The 27,734-nt window shown below is 44.9% G+C and overlaps 1 protein-coding gene across 1 annotated transcript in view; it reads left to right on the top strand.

The window, feature by feature from the left end:
- LOC147727494 (alcohol dehydrogenase 1-like) overlaps positions 1 to 27,734 on the top strand; it is a 288,449-nt gene that overhangs the window by 114,902 nt on the left and 145,813 nt on the right. Inside the window, exon 3 of the mRNA XM_086961571.1 lies at positions 26,125 to 26,266. Coding sequence (XP_086817697.1) covers positions 26,125 to 26,266 — 142 coding nt within the window. The remainder of the gene's footprint in view (positions 1 to 26,124; positions 26,267 to 27,734) is intronic.

The raw sequence follows: 27,734 nt of genomic DNA, 5'->3' as shown, positions 1-27,734 counted from the left end.
GACCCCCTAGGAATGTTGTTGGGGTTATTAAAGGGTCCCGTGGGGAAAATAAAAAAAAAATGATTTTTCACGGTAGAAGCGCGGCCGCGAACTGGTAGCGAAACGGGAATTCGCCATTTTGAGCTTCGTTAATTAAATTACTAGTTATAAGTGGGTGCGGGAGACGTATCCTAATCCCCTATGTTTCCTGAGGGTGGCTGAGGAGGCTGATATATGTTGATACATCTCTTCCAGCGGCTGTGCGTGAGCTTTTTTTTTTTTTTTGCTGCGTGACAGTCCGGAGCGGCCGCCATCTTGTCTCTCGGTAGGATCGAGAGAGAAGAAAAGGTGAAAAACTAAGGGGGAATTTAATGAAAGGGGGCAAGGTATCCCCCTCTTCACCCCCTAGGAATGTTGTTGGGGTTATTAAAGGGTCCCGTGGGGAAAATAAAAAAAAAAATGATTTTTCACGGTAGAAGCGCTTCACGGGCCGCGAACTGGGCCGCAAACTGGTAGCGAAACGGGAATTCGCCATTTTGTGCTTCGTTAATTAAATTACTAGGTATAAGGGGGTGCGGGAGACGTATCCTAATCCCCTTACTAGTTATAAGTGGGTGCGGGAGACGTATCCTAATCCCCTATGTTTCCTGAGGGTGGCTGAGGAGGCTGATATATGTTGATACATCTCTTCCAGCGGCTGTGCGTGAGCTTTTTTTTTTTTTTTGCTGCGTGACAGTCCGGAGCGGCCGCCATCTTGTCTCTCGGTAGGATCGAGAGAGAAGAAAAGGTGAAAAACTAAGGGGGAATTTAATGAAAGGGGGCAAGGTATCCCCCTCTTCACCCCCTAGGAATGTTGTTGGGGTTATTAAAGGGTCCCGTGGGGAAAATAAAAAAAAAATGATTTTTCACGGTAGAAGCGCTTCACGGGCCGCGAACTGGGCCGCAAACTGGTAGCGAAACGGGAATTCGCCATTTTGTGCTTCGTTAATTAAATTACTAGGTATAAGGGGGTGCGGGAGACGTATCCTAATCCCCTATGTTTCCTGAGGGTGGCTGAGGAGGCTGATATATGTTGATACATCTCTTCCAGCGGCTGCGCCATCTTGCCTTTTTTTCGAATGGCACAATTTTGTCGTGCACGGCAGCCATTTTAGATGCCAGGCTGGTCCCAGGATATCACCTAACCCTGCGGATGTAGTTTATGGCCCCAGCTGTAGAGAATTCAGACATGCCAATCCTCCTGATTTAGGCGTGTGACTACTGATTTCAGTGCTAGTCTCCCGCCTCCCGATTTCTGCAAGCAAAAACCCGGGGGCATATTACGAACAACTAGCGATAATTTTTGTCTCTAACTTGTTTAGAGACAAAAATTATCGCCGCACATCGGCGATTTTTATCGCAGATAAACCTTGCTATTATCGCAGAAAAGTCAGCGATATTCATGTATTATTGACCTAATGCTCTTAGCCATGTTATCCACCTCCCATTGGATAACATGGCTAAGAACTGCTCAGGGCAGGTGTTAGATTTTGGAGATATTCGCGCTTAGCGCGAATATCTCCAAAAGTTGGTAATAGAAGGTAGCGATGTTAGGGACTGTTTCCAGTCGCTAACATCTTGGCACGCCACTTTGCATGTCATTAGTGATAAATATCACTGACATGCAAAGCGGGGCCCAAGATGGTCGCTATCTCCTTTTAGCTGTCACTAACTGGTGTTAGCGACAGCTTGGTAATAGGGAGATAATTTTATCTCCGCTTTCATGGCTTTTAAAGCCAAAAAAGCGGAGATAAACCCCCTTGATAATATGCCCCACGATTCCTTGGGGGTTTCAGCCGACAGGGCTTGCTATTGTGTTACATGGTAATTTTTCCATGAAACGTCAGAGGGGGTCGATGCAGGGGTTCTAGAAGAGGTGATAAACCATTTAAGCCTCATGAACAAGCGCATGGTCTTTTAAAGATTTGTGAAGTACTCGGGGCGGCGGTGTGTGTGTGCCCTCTTTCAGGAGCGGGCGGGGGGGCACTGCCAGCAACTTGCCAGGTCAGGTAGTGTTCAACACGTGCATCACCCTTTCTCTGCCTGCTATTGCGCTCCATGCTTCGGAAAGGTAAGAAAAAGAACGTGCATTTGAGTTTGAAATGTCCGATCCTGCAGCAGCACACTTCCAAAGCCCACACATGACAATAACCCGATTCAAGGCCCCATTCACCCGTTTTTCAAAAAATAGATAACACTCCAACAAATTAAGGTTATAAAACTTTATTAACTTTTAACGATAATGAACAGAACAAAAACTAAAAACATTTAAACATTTCTTAACACAAAAAGCAACAATGGTTAGAAGCTATCTTTTGTGCGAATAGTCCCAAGGCAGCACAACGTGCAGAGTTCTGGACGGCACCCAGGTGATGTCGCCTGGGTGCCGCACTGGTTTAGGGATCCTACAATGCTGCTCCGAAAATTGGCGTGGGGCGTCCCGGGTGGGGCGGGGGGAGGCCTCGTCAGTAGCGGTCTGTTGTGCGAATAGTCCCAAGGCAGCACAACGTGCAGAGTTCTGGACGGCACCCAGGTGATGTCGCCTGGGTGCCGCACTGGTTTAGGGATCCTACAATGCAGCACAGAAAAACAGCGTGGGGCGTCCCGGGTGGTGCGGGGGGAGGCCTCGTCAGTAGCGGTCTGTGTCCAGTGTCACATGGCTGACACAACATGTACGACAGGCACCCAGGTGATGTCCAGTAAACTGCCGCACTGGTTTTGGTATCCTACAATGCTGCTCCTAAAATTGGCGTGCGGCGGCCCGGGGGGGGGGGGGGAGGCGGCGTGAACGGGCCTCCCCAGGTGGCGGCCATCTAGCTGAGTTGCGCTCGCTCTTGCGGCCACAGCGTCTCGCTCACCATGTTGTGGAGTTGCTCCCACTCTTGCAGTGCAGCGATAGGCGGCTGCCACATGGCTGTCAAAATGGCGGACGGCTCCTCGGTTTTGGGCCTGGTCCACTGAAATGGCCCTGGGACACCTTGGAACTCGGACGCTTGCCTGCTAGGGCTTGGGCTCCATTCTCGAAAAGCGTCCCCTCAGCCGTGAAGATTGTATAAAAGTCTTGGGGGCCCCCGACTCCCGCAGTCTTCCGGTGGGGAGCGGCTGCCATGATTGCTCGCGGAATGACCACGACGGAGCCACGAGATGGTGGTGCTCTCATGCTGACGCCAGCTTCAGTCTGAATGATCCAGAAACAAGGTGGGGCTTTCATCGTTTGGGAAAAAAAATGTTCTAAACCAATGAAAAGTGTTATTTTTAGGTCATATGACCAAGCCTTCCATCTTTAGGAAACCAAAAGTAAAATGAACCAATGAAAAGTTTTATAAACAAGTCACATGACCTGTTCTGCGGCATAGGGCTACAAAAAGCGTAGAAAATCCGTTGGCACGTGAGGCGGCGTCAGTAGCGGACCGATGTGCGAATAGGCCGAAGGCAGCACAACGCGTCGAGATCCGGATGGCACCGAGGTGGTGTCCAGCAAATTGCCGCACTGGTGTGGCCATCCTACAATGCTGCGCCGAAAGACGGCGTGTCCAGCTGAGTTGCGGTCACTGTCAGTAGCGGACCGATGTGCGAATAGGCCGAAGGCAGCACAACGCGTCGAGATCCGGATGGCACCGAGGTGGTGTCCAGCAAATTGCCGCACTGGTGTGGCCATCCTACAATGCTGCGCCGAAAGACGGCGTGTCCAGCTGAGTTGCGGTCACTGTTGCGGTACAGTGACTCGAACGCGCCGAGATCCGGATGGCACCGAGGTGGTGTCCAGCAAATTGCCGCACTGGTGTGGCCATCCTACAATGCTGCGCAGAAAGACGGCGTGTCCAGCTGAGTTGCGGTCACTGTTGCGGTACAGTGACTCGAACGCGCCGAGATCCGGATGGCACCGAGGTGGTGTCCAGCAAATTGCCGCACTGGTGTGGCCATCCTACAATGCTGCGCCGAAAGACGGCGTGTCCAGCTGAATTGCGGTCACTGTTGCGGTACAGTGACTCGAACGCGCCGAGATCCGGATGGCACCGAGGTGGTGTCTAGCAAATTGCCGCACTGGTGTGGCCATCCTACAATGCTGCGCCGAAAGACGGCGTGTCCAGCTGAGTTGCGGTCACTGTTGCGGTACAGTGAGTCGACTGCGCCGAGATCTGGATGGCCAAGTTTCAAGTTTCATCTGGCAGTTTTTCTCCATCCCTCCTGGATCAAAGAAGGTGAATGCTATGCTGTCCTATGGCAACATGAGCATCAACCTGATGAATACGGCATTCGAAAATCATAAATGCCCTAATGCACCCAAGAAGTAATTTTTTTTTTGCTCCAGTTGAGCCGTTTTCAATGCCTGTTTTTTGTTGTTTCCCCTCCATCAAGAACAAAACAAAAATACAAGGCGCTAAGATCCGAATGGCAAGTCCTGGATGTTGAGTGCCTCAGTTGAGAGTTCTGAGCAGTGCTTGTAAGACTGTCTGAAGCTTATTTGCACCTGCTGCAGCTTCACTAGGTCCGGCGGAACTTTTTGCCTTTTCTTTTCTGCTTCTTTTCCTACAATGCGTTTCATCTGAAGACACGACCAGGTCCCTGAATGTGTGCAGGGGGACGCTATTGATTGAATGAAAATGGCGGCTTGACACAAAGCTGACTCAAGCGTTACTGTTGGTGCTATACAGACAAAAATTGGTTTTCAGTTTGTACATTCTTCAGGTTTTTTTTTTCCATTCAAGTCTGATTGAGAGTTTGTAGAAAAATGGCTTCAGATTTACCACATACTACTCTTCAACATTCTTCCTAAATGTAACAATGTGAAACTCGAGAACGGCTGTTTCTGTTTCCTTTCAAAATGCTGCCACCAATATTTTCTGAATGGAAGACACCATCTTGTAGCATAAAGGGCCGAAAGGGGTTCTGGTCTGGCCGATGGTTGGTGGAGACATTTTGACTATATCTTGGACCTGCCCGGCCTCGCCCAAAATGGCGCTGGTATAAATGGGACTCGTAACTCCTTGCCCGCAAATGTATATCTAGAAAATGTTATTGTAAGTGGCCCTGTCGTATTTTAATTACAAAATGTACGTCCACCGATTCCGCAACTGTTAGACACCTTTGTTCTTGTCAAATAATGGCCCGCTCGTTACGTTCTTCTACAGTGTAAATGTCTCCTCATCATATACGATTTCAGTTTGCTCCGTGGCCGGCCCACGTGGTTATAGGCCCATATTTGTATACTGACATTTTCACAATAAAGGTTTTTAAAACAAAACTCGGTAGTAGTATTTACATTTGTAAAGTTTTTACTTTTAGTGACTGTTTTCGAATCAGTAAAAGGCAAGTGAAATAAAGCAGTCCAATTACATGACGGAAAAAAGGTATAATATGTAGGAACGCAGTAAAGATAAATGGTCAAGGGCAGTTGTGTTTTCCACTCCTGCAACATAAAGTGATCGATAAGAATCTGATAATCAGGCGTATCGGCGACTAAGACAGCAGGCCGAATCTCTTTTACTCAACGGCTCCGTCATGGAAGGAAGAAACGCCCTTTTTCTCGAAAAAGGAATATATTTTACTTGCAAGACAGTTGTAAATTTTCCGGGAAAGTACATTAGCCTGGAATATTATAACATATGTTTGAAAAAAAAATATTGTTCGAAAATAATAAAAAGCGTAATTTTTAGGTCATATGACCAAGCTTTTCATCATTAAATTAACAAAAGTAAAATGAACCAATGAAAAGTTTTATTAACAAGTCACATGACCTGTTATGCTTACGTTACGCGCTGCGCGCCGCGCCTCGGATCACTTCCGGGTGCGCTAACGCGGCGTGTCATAAAACGCATTACGCGACAACGTAGGTCAAGAATATAGTCAAAATGTCTCCACCAACCAGCGTTCACAACACAACCCCTTTCAGCAGTCCAAAAAGTTCTGTTAAATGACAACAGAGGGGACAGGCAACAAGAACCATCAGTCAAAGAGGGGAGGGCAAGTTCTTCTCTTCCGGGTCATGTTGGGGCGCTACCGGAACTGATCGAATTGGTAGTCTATAGTGTTTCTGGATGTTTCAGACTAAAGCTGGCGTCAGCATGAGACCACTACCATCTCGTAGCTCCGTCGTGGCCATTCCACGAGCAATCATGGCAGCCACTCCCCACCAGAAGCCTGCGGGAGTCGGAGGCCCCCAAGACTTTTGTAGAATCTTCACGGCTGAGGGGACGCTTTTCGAGAATGGGACCCAAGCCCTAGCAGACAAGCGTCCGAGTTCCAAGGTGTCCCAGGGCCATTTTAGTGGACCAGGGCCAAAACCGAAGAGCCGGCCGCCATTTTGAGAGTCCTGTGGCAGCCGCCTATCGCTGCACCGCAAGAGCGGGCGCATCTAAACTACATGGTGAGCGAGACGCTGTAGTCGCAAGAGCGGGCGGTAAACAGCTGAATGGCGGAAGAGGCACAGTGTAGCAAAAGCGGGCGGAATGGCAACTAAAACGATAAAGGGGCGCCCCACTACAGCTTGTCTTCAGGTCAAACGGATTGTGGGACAAGGTCCAGAATTGAAGAGTCATCAAAAGGCAAAAAGTTCAGCCGGACCCCGGGAGCCGGCCGCCTATGTCGGGGGCGATCTCAGGCTACACCAGTGCTATAAGACTTGGGGAGGGTGTCGGAGCCAAGCGTCTTCTCCGAGTCCATGGCCATCACACCGCCCCTCAGGGGCCTCCGTCAAGCTGTTTAGGAAGGTAACATATCACATTGTTTTCTAATGCAGTCAGGTCCACAAACGACACTCACTTACTTTGAGAATAGTGAAGCTGCAGTAGGTGGAAATAAGCTTCAGACAGTGTTACAAGCAGTGCTCAGAACTCTTAACTATGGCACCCAACATCCAGAACTTATGCTATTTGAGAATGGTAGTGACATCGAAGCATCTCAGGGACCAAAACCATTAACGTACTTTCACGTATGAAAATCTTACTTGGGGAGGGGGCAGGAGCGAAGCGCCCCCTCCCAGTCAGCGCCACCACACCGTATGTTGAAAATCTGAAGCCATCGTTCTACAAAGTCAACCAAACTTGGATTGAAAAATCTAGAAAAATGTACAAACTGAAAACCAGTTTTGGTCTGCATAGCATCAGTAGCAACGCTTGAGTCAGCTTTGTGTCAAGCCGCCATTTTGATTCAACAAAGCACAGGCATTGAAAAAGGCTGAAATTCAGAACTCTAAACTATGGCACCCAACATCCAGGAGCTTGCCATCTGGATCTTGGAGCCTTGTGCTGTTTTCGATCTATTCACACATCGGTCCACTACTGACATCATCTTATAAAACAACGTTATGTAAATAGTTTTTTAATAAAATGTTTTACCCTGTTTCTTTGCTGGTGTGTTGTCAATATTTTTAATATTTGCATAGGGTTTGTCGTTATTTTGTGCGGTATGGGTGATGGAGCCGAGCTGTCTTGCAGTCCTCATGGTGTGGAGCTCAGTTCATCTCACTATTTTCGTATTTCTCATGAAGGGTTGTTCCTAATATTTCTATTTTAGCGAGGTCAAAAAGAGATCTAATTAGTGGCCTACTGATTTTGCTCGATTACTTTTATTATTTTACACGATTTTTCACTATCTGCAAAGACTAAACAGAGTATTGCGACTTTGTGCTTGTTTGTAAATAGAGAATGATCCAAAGAGAACCAATTCTAAAACAGTAAATGCTTGGACAACAATCAATCAAATGGAGAGACAAGGAGGCACGACGGATTACAACGGGGGTAAAGGCCTGCGTTAACTACCCTTCAGTATCTGCAAAGAGAGAGTACTACTAAGACAAAAGAGGGGAGGGGGGGGGTGCAGCGTTCAAAGCACATCAGCGTGCATAAATACGAAAATGTTTTTATCTATCACGTACTTGACATTTTAAAGCTTTTCATATTTGCTATTAAAAAACCAATGAAATTCACAGAAAAAACCATAGGTTATAGTGGATATATAGTTAGAAATTTGCATTTAGAAAACCTTGAAAATTCAATGAAAAAACCATTGGTTTTAGGCCATATATAGTTAGGAATTAGCATTTACAAAACCTTATTTTACTCGCATAAAACCATTGAAATTCCATATATAGTTAGAAGCGCTAACTATATATCGCGCACCCGCAATCCACTGCTGATGATGTCACATATTACATCATTCATGACATGGTCAGTGACATCACTGATGACATCACTGATGACATCTCAAATGACATCACTGATGACAACTCAAATGACATCACTGATGACATCTCAAATGACATCACTGATGACATCACTGATGACAACTCAAATGACATCACTGATGACATCTCATTTGTCATCACTGATCACATCACTTATGTGATAATACAATGAACCTCTTCAGACTCTAATATAACCTTACATACACTCAGTATAAACAGACACTCACAGACTGTCACTCATCCATGGAGTTACTCACACACCTACTCAGTCATGCAAAGAATCAATCACACCTCCATTTCCTCAACTATAAAGTTATACACATCTTACTTATTCAAACATATAATAACACATATTTATTCTCTTATATAATCCCTGATACAAGCTCACAGTGATCGATACAGCCACTCACACATTCACTGGCTCTTATGTTCAGTTATTTATATATCTCAACTCTCACATGTATTGTGTTTTACATACGTACTTACTTGCTCATGTAGCAATGAGAAATCCATTCACTCACCAACACACCCATGCATAGTCAACCGCCCATATAGCTGTTTCCACATGCACTCTTGAACTCATACTCCTAGTGAATCAACTGCTTACACATCTATGCACAGAGTCACGCACCTCCCAGCCACCCACACACACACTCAGCCTCCCATTCAAATACTTGGGCAACCAATCAATAACCCATATGGCCACTCTTATAGCTACTGATCAACACATGCAGCAGCTTACACAACAACAAACATACTGATGCACAAATTAAGACAGTTTAGTCACTAACCCATGCACTCAGTGAGACACATTTAATCACTCACTCATACAGTCAGTCATGCACCTACTAAATTCTTCATCCAGACACTTATACATCCACTCATTCTTCAATATGTGAAACATATTTTAACTTTACAGAAACATACAGTCACTGGGTGTTGTCATCAGTGATGTCATCAGTGATGTCATTTGAGATGTCATCAGTGATGTCATCAGTGATGTCACTGACCATGTCATGAATGATGTAATATGTGACATCATCAGCAGTGGATTGCGGGTGCGCGATATATAGTTAGCGCTTCTAACTATATATGGAATTTCAATGGTTTTATGCGAGTAAAATAAGGTTTTGTAAATGCTAATTCCTAACTATATATGGCCTAAAACCAATGGTTTTTTCATTGAATTTTCAAGGTTTTCTAAATGCAAATTTCTAACTATATATCCACTATAACCTATGGTTTTTTCTGTGAATATATATATATATATATATATATATATATATATATATATATATATATATATATATATATATATATTTCACAACTCCCTTCTTACATGAAGGGAAAAAGTCAGCAATCTCAAAAGTTCCTTTCCCAATCCTTTTTATTTCGTTATCATTACTCCAGCAATGCAAAGTAAGAACCAATGCGTTTCCCAACCAACTGTCGCCGTGAACAAGCGACAGTTGGTTGCGAAACGCGTTGGTTCTTACTTTGCATTGCTGGAGTAATGATAACGAAATAAAAAGGATTGGGAAAGGAACTTTTGTGAGTGCTGACTTTTTCCCTTCATGTAAGAAGGGAGTTGTGAAATAGATCGAAGCGGGGCTCTGCTTGGTAGTCAAAAGACCGGTGATAAGAGCGCCATTGGACCGCAGAATCGAGCCAAGCCTGTGGAGATATATATATATATATATATATTTATATATATATATCTTGCACGAAAAGGAAAACCAGCACTCCGCTCGTTGGATGCAATGAAGATTTATTCAGACACTGTTACAGCCTACGCGTTTCGAACCAGATGTTTCCTTCTCACGGCAGCGGCAGTGTTACACAGTTGTCCTACTTTACTTTCAATTATTTATATTTTTGTGCATCTAAGGGTGCATTATGGGACATGCAGTTTAGAGCTTATTTTGCAAAATTATTAATGACATTTATATCATGTTGTTACATATATGCATACTCATGTATTAGAGCAATACAGGCTGAGTGCCCTCCATTAGATTAATGTCCAGTTAGTACTTAGATTGTGTGTCTTGGCAGTGTACTTGACTGTGCACAAGGGTGGAGCTACTTCCTCCATTTATGCTACTGTGGTTAATAACTAGTTTGGCTGTGCTGACAGTTTGTATTCCTCGGGCTGAGTGCCCTTGCCACTGCCAATGTTTAGACACAAGAATGTACATATGCACTGATTAAGAAAAGAGCAAAAAGTTTTTTTTATTTTTATTTTTTATTTTTGGAAAACCTTTATTGTGCATTTGCAGAAGTACATATACGGGCCTACAACCCACGGGCCGGCCACGAAAGAAACTGTAGCAGCACTGTCGCAAACGTTACAATGACACGGTAGCACATAACGAGCACAATCTGACATCAAAAAGGTACACCATTAAGTAACGTGCTATCGCGTCACAGGAGCTGTAAGGTTAATTTTAAAAGGTTTTTTGCACGCATCAATTAACGTCCAACATTTCTGTCTCATTAGAAAATACAAGATAAAGTAAAGAAATAAAAAGGCAAGGCCCGTGCAGGAGGAAACGCAACGGTGGCAACAAAGCCACCAACTGATAATGACATACAATCCAAGGTTCCGCAGGCAGCATAGGGGTCAAGTACAGCCAACAGGGATATCAGGATCAACAAACCATCTAGTATGCACCCCCGGCCACCCGCCCACAGTCCCGACACAGGCCCAAGGCAGGAAAAAAGGGAGAAAAACATAAAAAGAAAAAACAAGGCACCATAGAAACCGAAAATAAGAAAACCCATCCCCCAACCCACCACCCTACACGCATGCAGAGGCTACGGCCTACCCCCCCCCCAGCAGTGTGTCTGTCGCCCAATAAACCCGAAATTTAGAGGAAGAAAGAAAAGGAAGAGAAAAAGGAAACACAATAGTGACTGAAGTATGAGAGTAAGAGAGGAAAATCCAGTCCCACTCCCATATTACAGAAGCCCGGAGGAGGGCCAAAAACATTATTACCCAGGCTCCCAGCCCACACCTAATCTCCCTCCCGACAACCACGACCCGTCAGCGACCATACCAGATGCAGTAAAATACAAGCAACTCTGTGGCCTCCCCGTACAGCAAAGAATGACACAATCCAAAGTGCGACCAATCAAATTAAGAAAACCGCCTCAGGGTCCCCCCCTTTCAGCACAGACACCAGGCCCGCCCGCCCGCCGAACCCCCATATTACAAGCAAAAATCAGCGGCTGCGCCCACCCAGAGCATCCCCATATTGGTCAACACGATGCACCCTCAAAAAGTCCCAAACTAGCTCGAGGTCCCGATATCTGGCAGCCAAGCAAACAAAGTCAGCACAAAGATATATCACCCCTGGCCCGAGCGTTGCAGCCCGTCCGAAAATGGCCACCGCAGGAACCATACCGAAGGCAGAACAAAGGGACAAGATGGCCGTCCCCAACGAGGAGAAACCCCAGGAGAAAGAAATGCAGGGTCCTGGTCCACGAGGGGATGACTGACGAAAAGGGGGGGCTTCTCAGTACATACTGGAAAAGGTACCACCAACTGAAGAAAGGATGAAGTAACAGTTGCAGGTGCGGCAAGGAAGTCCAGCTGCCGGGACGCCAGAAGTCCACGTGGAAGCAGTACTGGCGAAGGTTGAGCATCAAAGTGCAGGGGGGAGAGAAACAACGTATCTCCCTTCGCGTTGGTAGGCAAGTCAGCAACACTGTCGCAAAAAACCATCAGCTCCGTGGCAGGCTCCAGCGGAAACAATGTATCCGGGTCAGGGACAGTAGCAAGCATCTGGTGTCCCGGTGCAGATATCGCCTCATCAAACTTAAGGCTTAGCTCGCTGGTAATCCGCCGACATGCGGAGCTAAGAGCCTCGAGAGCCGCCATGACATCCACACGAGTCGGGGCCCACTGCGGGGCCACACAGTATGGCCTTGGGGTCGGTGTCCCCGGTTCTCCGGTACTAAGTGGTGCAGGCAAGGCAGTGTAGCCAGAGGACAAAGAAGCGATCGTCTCCCCTCCCCTCGGGACCGCCATCTCGACTGCCGCTATCCAGAGACAAAGGGGGGGGGGGAGAGAGACGATCAAAATCCAAAAATGCTGCAGGCGGGGGGGCCGGCAGGAGAGCAGACCGCAGAGCAGAGAGGCAGACCGCAGGCGACCCCTCGCCGCTAGTTCGAGGGCAGCCCCCGGCGCGGGCGGCACCGCCAGCCGGAGCCGAGCCAGCCCTCCAGCCAGGTCACACCAGAAGACAAAGGGGTAGGGGTCCCATCCCGCCAGCGCCCGCCGCAGCCAAGTCCGGCGAATCCCCGATTAAAGGGGGACGTCCTCGTCGTCTCACCTCACCAGCTGCAATTCAAGCGGGAGTCCCAGTGCCTCCCGCGTCCGTCCACCGGGTGCACCGCCGTCCCGCAGCGGCCAGCAGAGCAGGGTCTAGGGGGATACAATGGCGGGAGGCTCTCGCCGCCGTATCTCCGTCCTCACAGCAAGTAGAGTCCTCGAAGGAACGTGGCCGCGATCAGCGCGGTAATGCGGTCGTGGCGCCGCAACAGTGGTTCAGGATTAGTAGCAGGATACCGGCGTGGGAAGAAGGGGCTCACGGAGCTGGGAGCCTACACGTCCGTCCTGTCGGCCATCTTGGCTCCTCCAGCAAAAAGTTTTTTGATCAGTTTTTTGATCAAGGATTATCTCCCAATGTTAATTGAATTGATGAGTGTTCTAAGGCAGATTGGAGAGTACATGTGTTTAAAGGTGAAAATAAAGTTCTTCGTCCCCATTCAATCCTATCGGTTGTCTCGTTTTGAAACGCATGATCAGTTTCGATTCTAATCTTCTTAGGTTTAATTTCCTGTTGCCACCACGTTCGTGCTGTTGAATCATGGCCAAACCAAAAAATTGGATGTCCTTCCATGTTTTGTTGTTATGAGTTGTTAAATGTTTGGCCATAGCATAGGTGAAGTCTTTGTTTTGTATAGCACGGATGTGCTCCAAGATCCTTTTCTTTAGAGCACAGGTGGTGCTACCAATGTACTTCTTCCCACAGTAACATTGTAGATTACGAAGCTGGTTTCACATGTTATGTACTCTCTTATGATGTACGTTTTGCCTTTTGGATCAGTTATTGTCTTCATATTTTTTCCTATCTTGCAGGCCTTGCAAGTACTGCATTTTACAAATCCTTTTTTCGAAACGCGTAGGCTGTAACAGTGTCTGAATAAATCTTCATTGCATCCAACGAGCGGAGTGCTGGTTTTCCTTTTCGTGCAAGATTAAAACACGGGACCCGGTCCTGGCCCCGAATCCAGCACCGACTTGCTAAGTTGTTCCCTCTGCGACAGGACCGTTTGTGAATGATATATATATATATATATATATATATATATATATATATTTTATTTTTTTATTTTTTATTTTATGTAGCTTATAAAGCGCACAGCTACCCCCGGAGGGGTGTCCCGGCGCTAGAACCTGAGTCTTAGAGGGGAGAGAAGGAACAGAGAGGGGAAGTGGCGTAATAAATCAGAGTCTCGAAAAGAGCCAGGTTTTGAGTCTGGCCCGGAAGATGGATTCGGAAGGGCAGAATCTGAGGTCGACTGGCAGCGAGTTCCATAGTTTTGCAGCAATGACACTGAATCCTCTGCCACCCATTCTGGACAGTCTGAAGCGGGGAGAGATCAGAAGGCATAGGTCATTGGATCTCAGAGATCTGATGGAGCGGGATATTGAAACTCGTTTTTTTAGGTAGTTTGGTCCGCGATCATTAATGGCTCGGTGAGTCAGAGTAAGGATCTTAAACTGGATACGGCTGGCCACAGGTAGCCAGTGCAGTTCCCTACGATATGCGGCAACTGACTGACGATAAGAAATATTACCAATCAGCCTCGCCGCCGCATTCTGGACAATCTGCAGCCGGTCAATCAGGTATTGGGGAGCTCCGGCATAGAGGCTATTAGCATAGTCCAGGTGGGACGTGATGAGAGCGTGGGTAACTGTACGGCGGGAATCCAGAGGGAGATAGGGGAGGATTTTCCTGATCATGCGTAGCTTCAGGAAGCAGGCAGAGGTCACTTTTTGAATCTGAGTCTTGCATGATAGGGAGTCATTGAAATGGAAGCCCAGGTTACGGGCCGAATGGACGGGAGAGGGAGCGGGATCGAGTGCCGTGGGCCACCACCAGGAGGAGGGGATGGAATTTTTCTGGTTAAAAAACAGCACCTCTGTTTTGTCTGCATTGAGTCTTAGATGGTTTTCAGACATCCAATCACTGATGTTGTTAAGGCACCGGCGGAAGTTGGAGAACGCGGAGTCAGAGTGGCCTCTAAAGGAGAACACTAGCTGAGTATCATCAGCATAAGAGACCACCCTGACTCCGTAGGACTCCACCACGCCGGCCAGTGGAGCAAGATATATGTTAAAAAACAGAGGGCTGAGGGCCGAGCCCTGTGGCACACCGCAAGATAAGGGTTTTTCCTCTGATCTGAAAGGCCGCAACAGCACCCTTTGACTTCTTCCAGAGAGGAAGGACTCGATCCAACTGATGGCAGTGCCGCCAATGCCCATGTGCCGTAGTCGGTCAAGGAGGATGGGGTGGGATACCGTATCGAATGCCGCGGACAGGTCGAGGAGGACCAACATGGCCTCCTCGCCTCTGTCCACGCACTCCCGGATGGTCTCCGAGATCTCCAGCAGAGCCGTCTCAGTACTGTATCCCGCCCGAAATCCAGATTGCGAGTCGTGCAGTAGTAAGTTGTTCTCCAAATACTCCGTGAGTTGCAACTGCACGGCTTTATCCAAAACCTTTGCAGGTTTGGGGAGGAGGGAAATAGGGCGGTAGTTGGAGAAAACAGTGGGATCGGCATCTGCCTTTTTTAGAATAGGGATCACCAAGGCTTCCTTCCAGGTGGTAGGGAAAAAGCCATGGTGCAGAGAGGCATTCCAGATGGAGAGGAAAGAGTCGGCTAGCAAGGGGGCCAGTTCACCCATAATTTTGGCCGGAACGGGGTCAGAGGGTGCACCAGACTTGCAATGAATGAGTAGTCTGATAGCATCCTCCTGGGCAAGTTTATTGAAGGCAAGAAGGGACTGAGAGGTAGGGGGATCGGTGGACGGAGGCCGAGGCATTGGCCCTTTAGGGAAGGAGACGCAGAGTTTATCGATCTTATCGAGGAAAAAGTCCGAGAGTCCTTCACATAATTTCTGGCTAGCTGAGACCTGAGTGGTCCTGGCCGGAGGGGTAATGAAATCTTTAACAATGGAAAAGAGGGTTTTTGAAGAGTTTCTGGCTTTGGTAATTTGGAGCGAGAAGTGATCCTTCATGGCTGTTTTTTTATGTTTGAGAAATTTTTTCAAGGCCGCCTTGTAGGCAAGCTTAGCTTCAAGATCGTAATTTAGTCTCCACTTCCGTTCGAGTGCTTTACAGCTACTTTTTTCCTCGCGGAGGGAGGTGGAGAACCAGGGAGCGGAAGGACGGGATCTAGTGGAGGTGATGAGTTTCTGGGGGGCAATGTGGTCAATAGCGTTGATGAGGGCGGTGTTGAGCCTGGCGATATTAGAGTCGATATCCGGGGATAGATGGTCCGTCTGGAAGTGGAATATCGGTTCCAGGGAAGCGCAAGTGACTTTGTGCCACTTCCTTCCCAGCTCTTTCCTGGGCGCAGGAGGGATAGATTTACGGTCTAAGGCCAAAGAGAAAGGGATAAGGTAGTGGTCGGACCATGTAAGAGGACGGGAGGGGGAGACAGTGATAGTGGGGAAATTAGCGAAAATAAGGTCCAAAGTGTGACCCGCCACATGAGTAGGACCGGTGACTAGTTGAGTGAAATTAAGACTGTCCATGATTTCCAGTAAATTATTCGCTTTTGCGCAGAGGGAATTATCAACGTGAAGGTTAAAATCACCTAGAGCTAAAAAGTATTGATGTTTAAGGGCTAGATCAGCTAACTGGTGAGTGAGAGCGGTAAGAGAAAGGGAAGCCGCCGTGGGGGGGTTGTAGATTAGAGAGCCAGCCAGAATAACAGCCGCGGAATCGGATACTGAGAAATAGAGGGCTTCAATGATACCAATGTTGGTAAGTTTGGTAATGGTCAGCTGAAAATAAGATTTAAAGATGATTGCTAGTCCGCCTCCCGATTTTCCTCCTGCACGATTAACACATTTTATGTCATAGCCTGATGGAATGGCTAAATAGATGTCCGGAGAGGAGGAGTCAGTCATCCAAGACTCAGTAAGGAATAAAATGTCCCACTCCTCGGAGGAAATCAACAACCAGATGTCATTGGCATGACGGGGGAGAGACCGGCAGTTGACCAAGCCTGCTTTCAGCGTCCGATGATTAGAGGCTGAGAGCTGCGGCGTGGGTTATATATATATATATATATATATCTTTATCCACCAATTCGTTCAATAGAAGGTGCACGCTTGATTCGGTCGGTGCCAGACAGCAGGGATGAACGTATCCCCACAAATAATCTTTCACCAAAATAGAAAATAATGTCTGCACTCGTCCATTTGCTTTAGTATGGGTTTTATTCAAGAGACTCTAGGAGCCCCATTCACCTACGCGTTTCGACCGCAGGTCTTGATCACAGTGTGTTAATATTCTACCACATGAGTAGTCTTGTTCATCTCTTCTATACTTGCGTTCCTTGATAAACAAAATTGATATCTTCTTTGATCTAGTGAACGCTGAACTAGAAAAAATGCAAAAGATCACACATAAAGGTAAAAAGGAAAATATGTCAATTTTGGAAAGAAAAGCACTGTGTTCTTTCATGGAAAATGAATCACTTGAAATTAAACCAGCCAATAAGGGTGGAAATATAGTCCTTATGGATAAATCTGACTATGTACAAGAAGCTATGCGTCAACTCAACGAAACTAAGAATTATGAAAAGCTAAGGAAGAATCCGATCAATGACTTGATCAGTGAATTAAACACCAAGCTGACAAAATGGGAAAATCAAGGATTATTGACTAATCAAGAAGTACAATTTCTGATGAATGAGGATCCTATCATGCCCACTATGTACTTTCTGCCGAAAGTGTAAATGTAAATGTAAATGTATTGGCATTTATATAGCGCACTACTTACCCGTAGGGTCCCAAGGCGCTTCGACCGCTGCGAAACCCTTCCTGGCTTCCCTGAGAGATGGTCCCTTAATGGGTATCTCCAGGGTGAGACCAGGCATCCCCGGCGGTCTGGTGGGGCCGTTAGTGAAGATGAGGCAAGCTAATGCCGAGAGTTGCCGAGTGTGATCGCTGATCAGAGTGGGCACCGAGGCGAGAGAATTATCGAGTCCGCTGACCCTGGTCCCGGGCCGTCCTCTGCTCTCGGGTCTGCCGCCTCTAACCAGTGAGCCACACTACTTCACTAGTGCATAAAACACTAAGGAAACCACAGGGCAGACCCATTATAGCAAGCTGTGGTTCATTATATGAAAATCTTTCCATCTATGTGGATTCGTTTCTGGCACCTATCGTCCCCACATTAACATCTTATCTTAAAGATACGGGAGACTTCTTACGTAACCTGATGAACATTGCTTTGGTAGATGGATACAAACTGGCTACCATTGACGTAGTCTCCTTATATACGTCCATTACTCATGAAATGGGTCTCACTGCCATGGATTTCTTCCTTAAACAGAAGCCGCTGGAAGAATACCAGCATTGGCAAATGATTAAAGAAATGACGGAACTATGCCTTAACAGCAATGTCTTTCTCTTCAACAAAACGTACTATGCCAAAAGATGCGGAACTGCTATGGGCGTGGCTTTTTCACTGCGCTACGCCAATTTAGCAATGGGCTTCTGGGAAAGAACTATAGCCTGGGATGAAGAGAATGACCATCACACATCAAAAGTTGTAATCTGGCTCCGTTTTATCGACGATTTGTTCCTGATTTGGAACGGTACTGAACTTGAACTCTCCGAATATCTGAACATACTCAATAACAACGACCTGGGGCTGAGATTCACATCAGCCATCAGTGAAAAGGAGATTGTATTTTTGGATACAAAGGTATACATAGACAATGGACAATTGGAGACCACTGTTCACAGAAAGAATACTGCAACAAACAGTATTCTACATGGAGATAGCTTCCATCCTACAACTCTAAAAAAAAAAGTATACCCTATGGTGAATTTATCCGTATGAAAAGAAACTGTTCAAATCCAGAGGAAATGAATCTAAAATACAAGGAGACAACTAAGAGATTCCTAAAACGAGGATATAACTATAAAGATGTCAAAAAAGGAGAACCGAAGGCCAGAAAACTTACTAGAACACAAACTCTGATCGATAAAAACCAGCATCTAAACCTGAACCGATCAGAATGATCATGACCTATAGCAAAGAGAGTCAGAACGTAAGAAGGATCCTTAATAAATATTGGAACATCATTAAAAAAGATCCAGATATTGGTGACCTATTGAGTGAACATCTTCTTGTCACGTTCAGAAAACCCCCCTCATTGCAAGACAAACTTGTGAACAGTCGCTTTAAAATGGACAAGAAAAAGGACTGGTTAACCTCTAGACAGAAAGGCTTTACCAAATGCTTCAACTGTAAAGCTTGTACAGTAGGATCATCTCTGAAATCCTTAAAAGATCCACAAGGAAAGATCTTTAACATAGAGGAAACTATAACTTGTAAAATCACACATGTAGTTTACATCTTAACATGTGCATGTGGGAAGAACTATATTGGAATGACCACCTGTCCACTTCACAAAAGAATTCTGGAGCACATCCGAGCAATTCAAAATGGGGATATGTCCTACGCCATTGCTAAGCATATGTCGTTACACACTGGTAAAACTTGGAAGGACATACGCTATAGTGGTATAGCAACAATACTTCCTAATGAAAGAGGAGGCAACCGAAAATTACAATTGAGGAGATTAGAGTCACGTCTAATCATACGATTTCAAACTAAGACGCCGAAAGGATTGAATATGGATGATGAGATGCATGTACATCTTTAATGACAATTGGGGACTTCAACATATATGAGATATCTTGACTTCCATTGATATGTAGACTATTATGAAAATCACCTTGGGCACTGAGCCCTGTAAGATATGTATTTTAGGACTGGACTCTCGATGAGGAGTAAAAAGGCACTAAGCCTAAGAATGAACTATTACAACATAGACATTTTATCCAAACGATTTGGTAAATGATGAACGATGTGTCGGTACAACTAATACATTAGTTAGATGGAATCTTTCCACGTGCAAAAACCGACATTCACAATCTCCTTATAAGATTGCCCTCTTTCCTTTAATACTTTTGATAACAAGTCAAATGTGATGAATATAAAGTATAAGTGGCTTATACGTTCAAATGTAATGCTCAAAACGTTTCTTATTTCCATATGTATTTGTTAAACTACATCTCCCAGGATGCTTCATTATATGCTGATGGGTAGTAAATGTATAAATAATGAACATAGAAAAAAGACAAGTGGCAACACTGTGATCAAGACCTGCGGTCGAAACGCGTAGGTGAATGGGGCTCCTAGAGTCTCTTGAATAAAACCCATACTAAAGCAAATGGACGAGTGCCTACATTATTTTCTATTTTGGTGAAAGATATATATATATATATATATATATATATATATATATATATATATATATATATATATATATATATATATATATATATATATATATATATATATATATATATATATATTTTTTTTTTTTCCAAACAATGTGCCCTTGAGCATTGGGAGGTCACTCGACAGAGCTTGCCATACGGCTATACGGCTCCCTGATGCAGCCTGTTTCAATGATCCATTTCATAAATATCTTTGCCAACGCGTTTCAAGGTTAAAAAAACCCTTCTTCCTGGGCTGCCACAAACCCATCTGAGCCTCACATTCATTTGACTTTTGCAGCTTTATTGATTTCCATCACAGTGGGAGACGCACAGTTCATTTAATCAGTGCATGCTGGAACAGAGAGTCTTTAATTAGTGCGAGTGTCATTGTTCACTTTCAGTAAGTTCAGATGTGTTAGGCAAACATATTTATGAAATGGATCATTGAAGCAGGCTGCATCAGGGAGCCGTATGGCAAGCTCTGTCGAGTGACCTCCCAATGCTCAAGGGCACATTGTTTGGAATATATATATATATATCCAAAGAGAAAATCCCACACGGTAAAGAAGGAATGTCCAGGCCAGCTTTGCAGTTTAACGAGCTTTAATGTTTAGCTCCTTCAGAGCGCAAAATAACTTTGGATATATTTATATATTTATATATATATATATATATATTAAAAATGAGAATCCAGTCCCATTAGTCTTCAGCTGAAAACATCCAGGCACTCACGACCATAGTTTTATAAGCTTATTTATTTAAGCAATACCATCAACGCGTTTCGGGAGTCAGGCTCCCTTGATCACGATATATACCATGAAATTGATTGTATCTATTGCAACCAACTGGCTTAGAACAGATTTGATGATGCTTTTTTTATCTTGTTTTAGTTGTTTTATATTGTAGTATGTATTATATGTATATTGTCACATTGTAATATTTTAAGTAATCAAACAATAAAGAAATATTATTATTATTGACTACCCGCTCTGGCCATCAGTACCTTCTGTTGGTTGCCAGGAAGCCATACTTTGATCTTCGGATACAATGCTTTCTTCATTTCAGCAGCTAGAAATTGAACAATCTACCTTTCTATCTTCACTTATTGCAGTTTAGATTTTTTTTTAATTCTTTCTTAAACTATTTCTCAATCTGTTGTTGGTTTTCTTTAAACTGCTATTGCAATGTGTTACTTTAGCGCTCAGATGCTTTGGTGAACAAGTGCTTTACAACTACCAAACCATAGACCAAAGACCAAAATAGAGATTTTTCAGAATTTCATTATCAAATATGTCAGGGGCAGGACCCCAGAACATGGATTATATCACGCTTCTGCTTGTGGCATCTCCGAAGAGGATGAGTCTGTTTATGTATCCATAGCTTACAGATGAGAGTGTGTCCAGTGCTAGTTAAGCAGGATTTTAAAATAGATTATATCCCACCCGGCTTCCTATTGGTTTGTTATGCATCAGCAATTTTGTGGACCAATCACCCTCACCATTATCTAGTGAAGGCGGGACAGCCATGATGTGCATATTGCTGCTTCAACCTACAAGGAGAAGAGTTCAGATCTAGGTTTTTGTTCCATATTGACCAGAAACGGTGCCTTATTTGGATATATCCCAATTGTTGAGAAAAAGCAATGTTGTACACTGATTGTAAGTTTTTAGAAGAATCAGTTTCATCCTTAATACACCACATCTTCGATTGTAAAATCCTTTAGAAAAACCTTTGGTCCCAGGCTATAAGTTTCTTATCTATGTGCTTCTTCGCTTTTTTTCAAAGGGGGGTATCAGCAAGATTGATTCTGTAGATGTTCAGTTTCCGGTAGGTGGAGGGAATAGCAGATGCTACCAGATGGGTGTGGTGGGATGAGGAGAGGGGAGAAATAAATAGCAAATAAGAGGGCAGGCCAAACAGTCATACCGACTTAGGGAGTGCAAACCACTCCTTCTCCTGCCCTGGCCAGCCCGGCCACGCCGCTGACTGCAATGGAAAAATAAAATGATAATAACGATAAGTTATTTCCATTTTATTTTTCCTTTTGAGTAGTGGGGCGTTGCTCCTTAGTCCTAGCAGGCGAGCCACCGCTGGGTAGAGGCCCACATACTGAGAATTCAGAGAAATATCAGGTTTGTGGATACGACATTTTATAATCGGATTGACCTCATTGGGAGGAGGTAAATTGGATTCAGGTGTGCCTGATGTAGATTAATGTGATAGGCACATTAATGGGGAATGTTTGGCTAGCCTGCAAAATTTTGATGGACAGTTATTGATACAGTAAACCTTTGTGATATTCACTGATAAACCTTTGACAATTCTATGCTTCTTCTTTTGGACATAATGGCCAGTGATATTAAAGGATACAGTTTCGAATCAGCCAACTTCCATTGTTAACTAATCCTTATCGCAACCATATTTTATTACTATTATACGTTAATAACCAAAGTGAAATCTTATAAAATGCTGAATGTCAACATCACGATAATCGTTAGCATATTACCTGTTAGATTTGCGTCTGAAAATTGCTCAAATAAGTCAATAAATGATTCGCTCGATTACTGGCAGGAACAAGACATCTCATCCCCCTCCCATGGACTGACCATCTATTGGTCCCCTTCTCATGGTCCACACCTAGGCCCTTAGCCGTCAGACCCACAGTAAGAATAGCCAGACCTTGGTCTGGCCTTTCAACTGAACAATGGATCACCAAATTGGCCAGCAACCTACCTCCTCATAACGAGGATCCATGCCTCGCAAACCAGACATACGAAGAATGGATCACCCAATCACTTGACCACTTCCTACCCAAAAGAAAAACCACAACTAAACACTCCCAAAAATCCGCTCCCTGGTATTCAGATTCCCTTAGGGCAAAGAAACGCCAGTGTAGGCAAGCTGAAAGGAAATGGCGTCTGGATTCCTCACCAGAAAATAAAACTCAATACCGAAAACTACTTAAAGAGTACAAAGAACAAATCATAGCCAGCCAAGCAGCATACTTTTCTACAAAAATCATCTCAGCCAAATCAAAACCTAGAGAAATTTTCCAAGTCGTGAAAAATCTCACTAAACTGCCACCTAGCCTACCTGATTCCAAATCCACAGAACACTGCAACAAGATGGCAGACTTCTTCCTCCAAAAAATCACTAACATCTATGAATCCTTTCCTTCCGTGCCCACCACCCCCCCAACTCAGATCAATTCTACCCTGACACCCCCTTTTTCTCAGCCTCTTCCCACACTGGATCACCCCCCCCCCCATAATCATCGACACTGGAATCCATGGCTCGGAAAGTCAAATCAGGTTCCCCTGACGACCCACCCCTGCCAGATATCGTAATGTCAGCTTCCCAGGTCACTCTGCCCATCATAATGGACCTCCTAAACTCTTCTATCACTACCGGCATAGTCCCGCCAGAATGGAAACGAGCCATGGTTCGAGTCCTATTAAAGAAACCGAGCCTGGACCCCTCAGACTTCAGCAATTATCGGCCAATCTCTCTACTGCCCTGGCTGAGCAAAATCCTAGAGAGACATATCAACGGCCAACTGGTTGCCTACCTAGAAAACCATCATTTATTGGACCCCACTCAAACAGGCGTTAGACCAAAACATGGCACCGAAACCGCGCTCCTCATGGTCACTGAGGAATCCAGAACCATCCTGGACCAAGGAGGATCAGTGGCAGTGATCCTCCTTGACCTAAGCGCGGCCTTCGACACGGTCAGCCATGACATACTGCTGGACCGCATGTCTAACATCGGCATAAAAGACAAAGCATGGTTTTGGTTTAAGTCCTTCTTGAAGGGCAGATCCTTCCGGGTATTCGACGGTGAATCATCATCTACCAGCAGACCATTAAGATGTGGAGTACCACAAGGCTCCTCATTAAGCCCGGCGCTCTTCAACATTTAAATGAGGCCACTGGCTGAGGTTGTCTGTCAGTTTGGAGTTAAGATCATCTCCTACGCTGACGACACTCAGCTGGTGGTCTCACTGGCGCAGGAAGCTAACATGCCAATGAGAGGAGGGCTCAGAAAATGTCTAGAGGAGGTAAAGAGCTGGATGTCCTCCTCATCACTCAAAATGAACGGGGATAAAACAGAGCTAATGCTACTGGGCCCTGCCGACCCTAGATCATTCAATGACCTATGGCCACCCTGCTTAGGCACCCCCCCCCGGCCCCCAAGGACAACATCAAGAGCCTTGGGGTATGGCTGGACAGATCCCTGTCTTTTGGCACCCAAACCACCAAACTCTCAGCTACCTGTTTTGGCCTCGTTAGGATGCTAAGGAAGGTCCTCCATCTTCTACCCATGGAAGCCAAACAGGTAGCCATCCAGGGCCTGATCCAGTCCCGCCTGGACTTCAATAACGCCCTCTACCTCGCTGCCCCTAAATATACACTGCGGAGACTTCAAACTGTGCAGAACTGCGCAGCCCGCATACTACTTCAGCTCCCTCGTCGTCAATCTACCAAAGCCGGGCTGATCAAATTACACTGGACACCAGTCCGCCAAAGAATCCAATTCAAAGCCCTAAGTATCACGCACCAGGCCTTCTGGAAAACGGGCCCCCTCATCACCCGTAACCTAGTCTCTCACTACCAACCTACCAGGAGTCTTCGATCAAACCAGGCCTTCAGGGCCACAACACCCAGAATAAAGAAGTCCAGAACTGGCGGTAGGACCTTCGCTCACAACGCCTCCAAGACATGGAACACATTGCCCCTTCACCTGAGAGCCAACCTCTCCTCATTTCGGAAACAGCTTAAATCATTCCTCTTCAACTCCCCTCAGTAAATGCCCCCGGTACCATCCCTCTGTCTGTTGGTTCTTAGCGCTTGGACGCCCCCGGGCAGCAATCGCGCTCTACAAATCCACATACAATACAATACAATACAATACGAGCCAGGCGATGTGGAGTGACAGCATTAATAGAATTATGCCCGTTGCCAAGAATATACTTGGTGGGTAATAGGAGCTTCTGGCTTGTTTGACTTCCTTTAGGAAAGATCTTCCATTGTGTTTTCTTCTGAAATATGACGACCCTAAATTTTGCAACTAACCCACGCTAAAACCCTACCACATTTCTGTGCATGCTCAAATAGTTTTAGGCTGTGGATGACTGTTTTAATTCCCAATGACACTGTTGTGGTAGAACACAGGATCAGCCAACACTTTCTCAGATGGAAATGGTAGATTATGATAAGAAAACCTGCTTCAATTTGAGGTTGGTTATTGGAAAGGTGCCTGTTTCATTCATGAACATATTTTAAGGGTACTGGACATATTCCTAAATGCCTTATTTTAAATAGGACAACCAATGACTTTGTAAATCAATTTAATTTAGAATTAGTGTGGTTGATTTGTACAGCTATGTGCATTTGCACATTTAGCTTAATTACAAATAAACTTTCTTTAAACGCGCAACCCCTTTTTGAATTCACAAAAGTAGTTTTTACCCTTACACACAGAGTGGAGGATTGGTTGGGGAAAGGCTTTTCTGTAACTGGAATGTCCTGTGAATTTGTATCCTTCCACAAAATTACACAGTTTGGCTGCTCGTAATCTTGTCTACTACCCTACCCTGGAAAATGTTTGAATTGTAATCCTGACAAATGCAAAAATAAATCCCCTTCCATTGTAGGTAGATGATTAGAACAACAATCGGTAACGGTATAGGATATGGAGTTTCTGCAAAGGTAACAGCATTTTCTCAGTGGAAAGAAAAGAAGGAAACAAATATATAGTTGTAAGTCTGGAAAACTGTGGCTGTCTCAAAATGTCAGAAATCTGCGACTGTCACAGGTTTCCATGCATGCTTTTGGAAACTTTTGTGAATATCTGAAAGTTGAAAATCTGCACCAATGCTTTCTTTAGGAATCGGGTTTATTGTATGTAAATTCATGAATGTGGTTATCCAGAAAATCTACAGTGGATCTTTCCTCCTGGCATGCAGTGGACAACCTCTGCTTTAGATGTATAATCTTCAGGTTTGAGTGAATTGTCACAATGACATTGATAAGATTCAAGCTCATATGCTGTACATGCATAGGAGGATCCGTGCACTCTTGCGCTGATGTCCTACATTCTGCGTATCTGCCTTTGTACTGATTGAACTTCCATCGGACTAAAACAAAATACAGCAATCTATCATAATCATAATCCTTTGTATCAAATTCTGCCATTACCATTTCATGCAACTTTTTAATAAGTGACAAATGTTTTACACAGGCTAGCTCCAGCATGTTTTTCAGTAGCCTACTGATGAACAAGACATTAAGACTTTACATTCAATTTTTTGTTACAGATTCTGGCCTCTGGTATCTGTCGATCTGATGATCATGCTGTCAATGGCACTATCCCAAATCCTGCCTACCCAATAATTCTGGGCCATGAGGCAGCAGGGGTGGTTGAGAGTGTTGGAGAAGGAGTATCCAATGTAAAACCAGGTGAGACGTTGCCTTGCGGCACATTTTTTCCAGTGAGGAGCAGGGTGAGCAGAGAAAGTCTTTACTCATTTGTGGCTAATACCACGTCTTTTCACGTACGGTTAATTATTAGGGATGTCACCAGGAGCTGCCCTAGTGAAAATTAGGTAATTAAATAATTAATTTTCTCTTGCCGTCATCTGTCGAATCCCCCTATCTGTCCCCACCCCCCCCCCACCGTTGTTACCTGCACGAGTTGCTCTTGGTTGTCACTTCGCTCCTTGCCGACCTTCCTATGCTTTTATGCTTGAGAATCAATTATTTATTGTATTTATGGAGTTTTATCAGGGATGGAGCTTAGTTAGTGATATTCATGGGTGTGAATATCAAATTTTCGAAACAAAAAAGCAGTGGGCCGCTGGGTGGAGGGGTGAGAAGACCAAGTTTGGGATGGACTGTTCTCATAGGAAGCAGCGTTTACACTCGTTATGTAGGTCTCTTTCTGAAGAGGCACAGTGGTTGAAAAACAATGGGTTGGAATGATACCCCGAGAACTTGCCAGTGGTTAGACTATGTGCAAGCATTTGTCTTATCACCTTTTGGGTATTGGATTGCCAGTAGGATGCCTGGAAACCTGAGATTAGCACATCTTTTCAAGCCAAATACTAACAATGTTAGGGAATTTGAAAAAGTAATAATTTGCTCACATTCAAGGAGTACTTCTAATGGTTTACTACTGTTATAGAAAACTGATCCATATAAATATTTAAGTTCCCAATCCAAAAAATAAACAAGTTAAACTCTTTAAGTGAACGGAGGAGGATAGGAAAAACCAGTGAAGGCATAGCAGATCCGACTCCGGGCCCCCAGACCCAGCTACCAAGCCAAGAATGCATTTATTTGGGGGGGGGGGGGTGTCACACCCTAAACAGCCCCCCCTTGAAACCATGCCCCTGAGTTTTATAAAGCACAACTCAAACCTTCACATGGTTGGACGTGTACTGTAGGTATAATGCTATATTAAGTCAGTCAGTCAAAGAAGTTCATTGGAAGCAAACAAAGACTACAACTCCCAGAACCCATTTGATTGGCAAATTAAAGCTCAGGGTCCATGCCAAGAGCATACTGTGAGTGCAGTAATTGGCGTGCCCAGTTGTATTTACAGTACTGTGAGTTATGCACCTAAACCATTTGTACACATGCTTGTGTTGTGATAAGAATGGACGTGCTTACTACATTTTCATTCTTTAGTGCTCATTTTAAGAAACTGTCTAATTGAGAAAAAAACGCTGTCATTTTTCTGTTCTCATGATTTCACAGGATCACTTTGTTCATGAAATGACCCTAGGTTCGAACCCTTTCCTGGGAATGGCCAGTGGAATATAATAGGGTATACCATATCACCGTGCCAGTCTTTATGAGATGAAGATCTCTGTTATTTCCGTGTCCCACAGAGACTTTCTACAGTCACAATTGAATCCTTTAAGAT

Source organism: Lissotriton vulgaris, chromosome 3_1, assembly GCF_964263255.1.
Source record: "Lissotriton vulgaris chromosome 3_1, aLisVul1.2, whole genome shotgun sequence".
Lineage (NCBI taxonomy): Eukaryota > Metazoa > Chordata > Amphibia > Caudata > Salamandridae > Lissotriton > Lissotriton vulgaris.
This window is presented reverse-complemented; position numbering and strand designations above follow the sequence as displayed.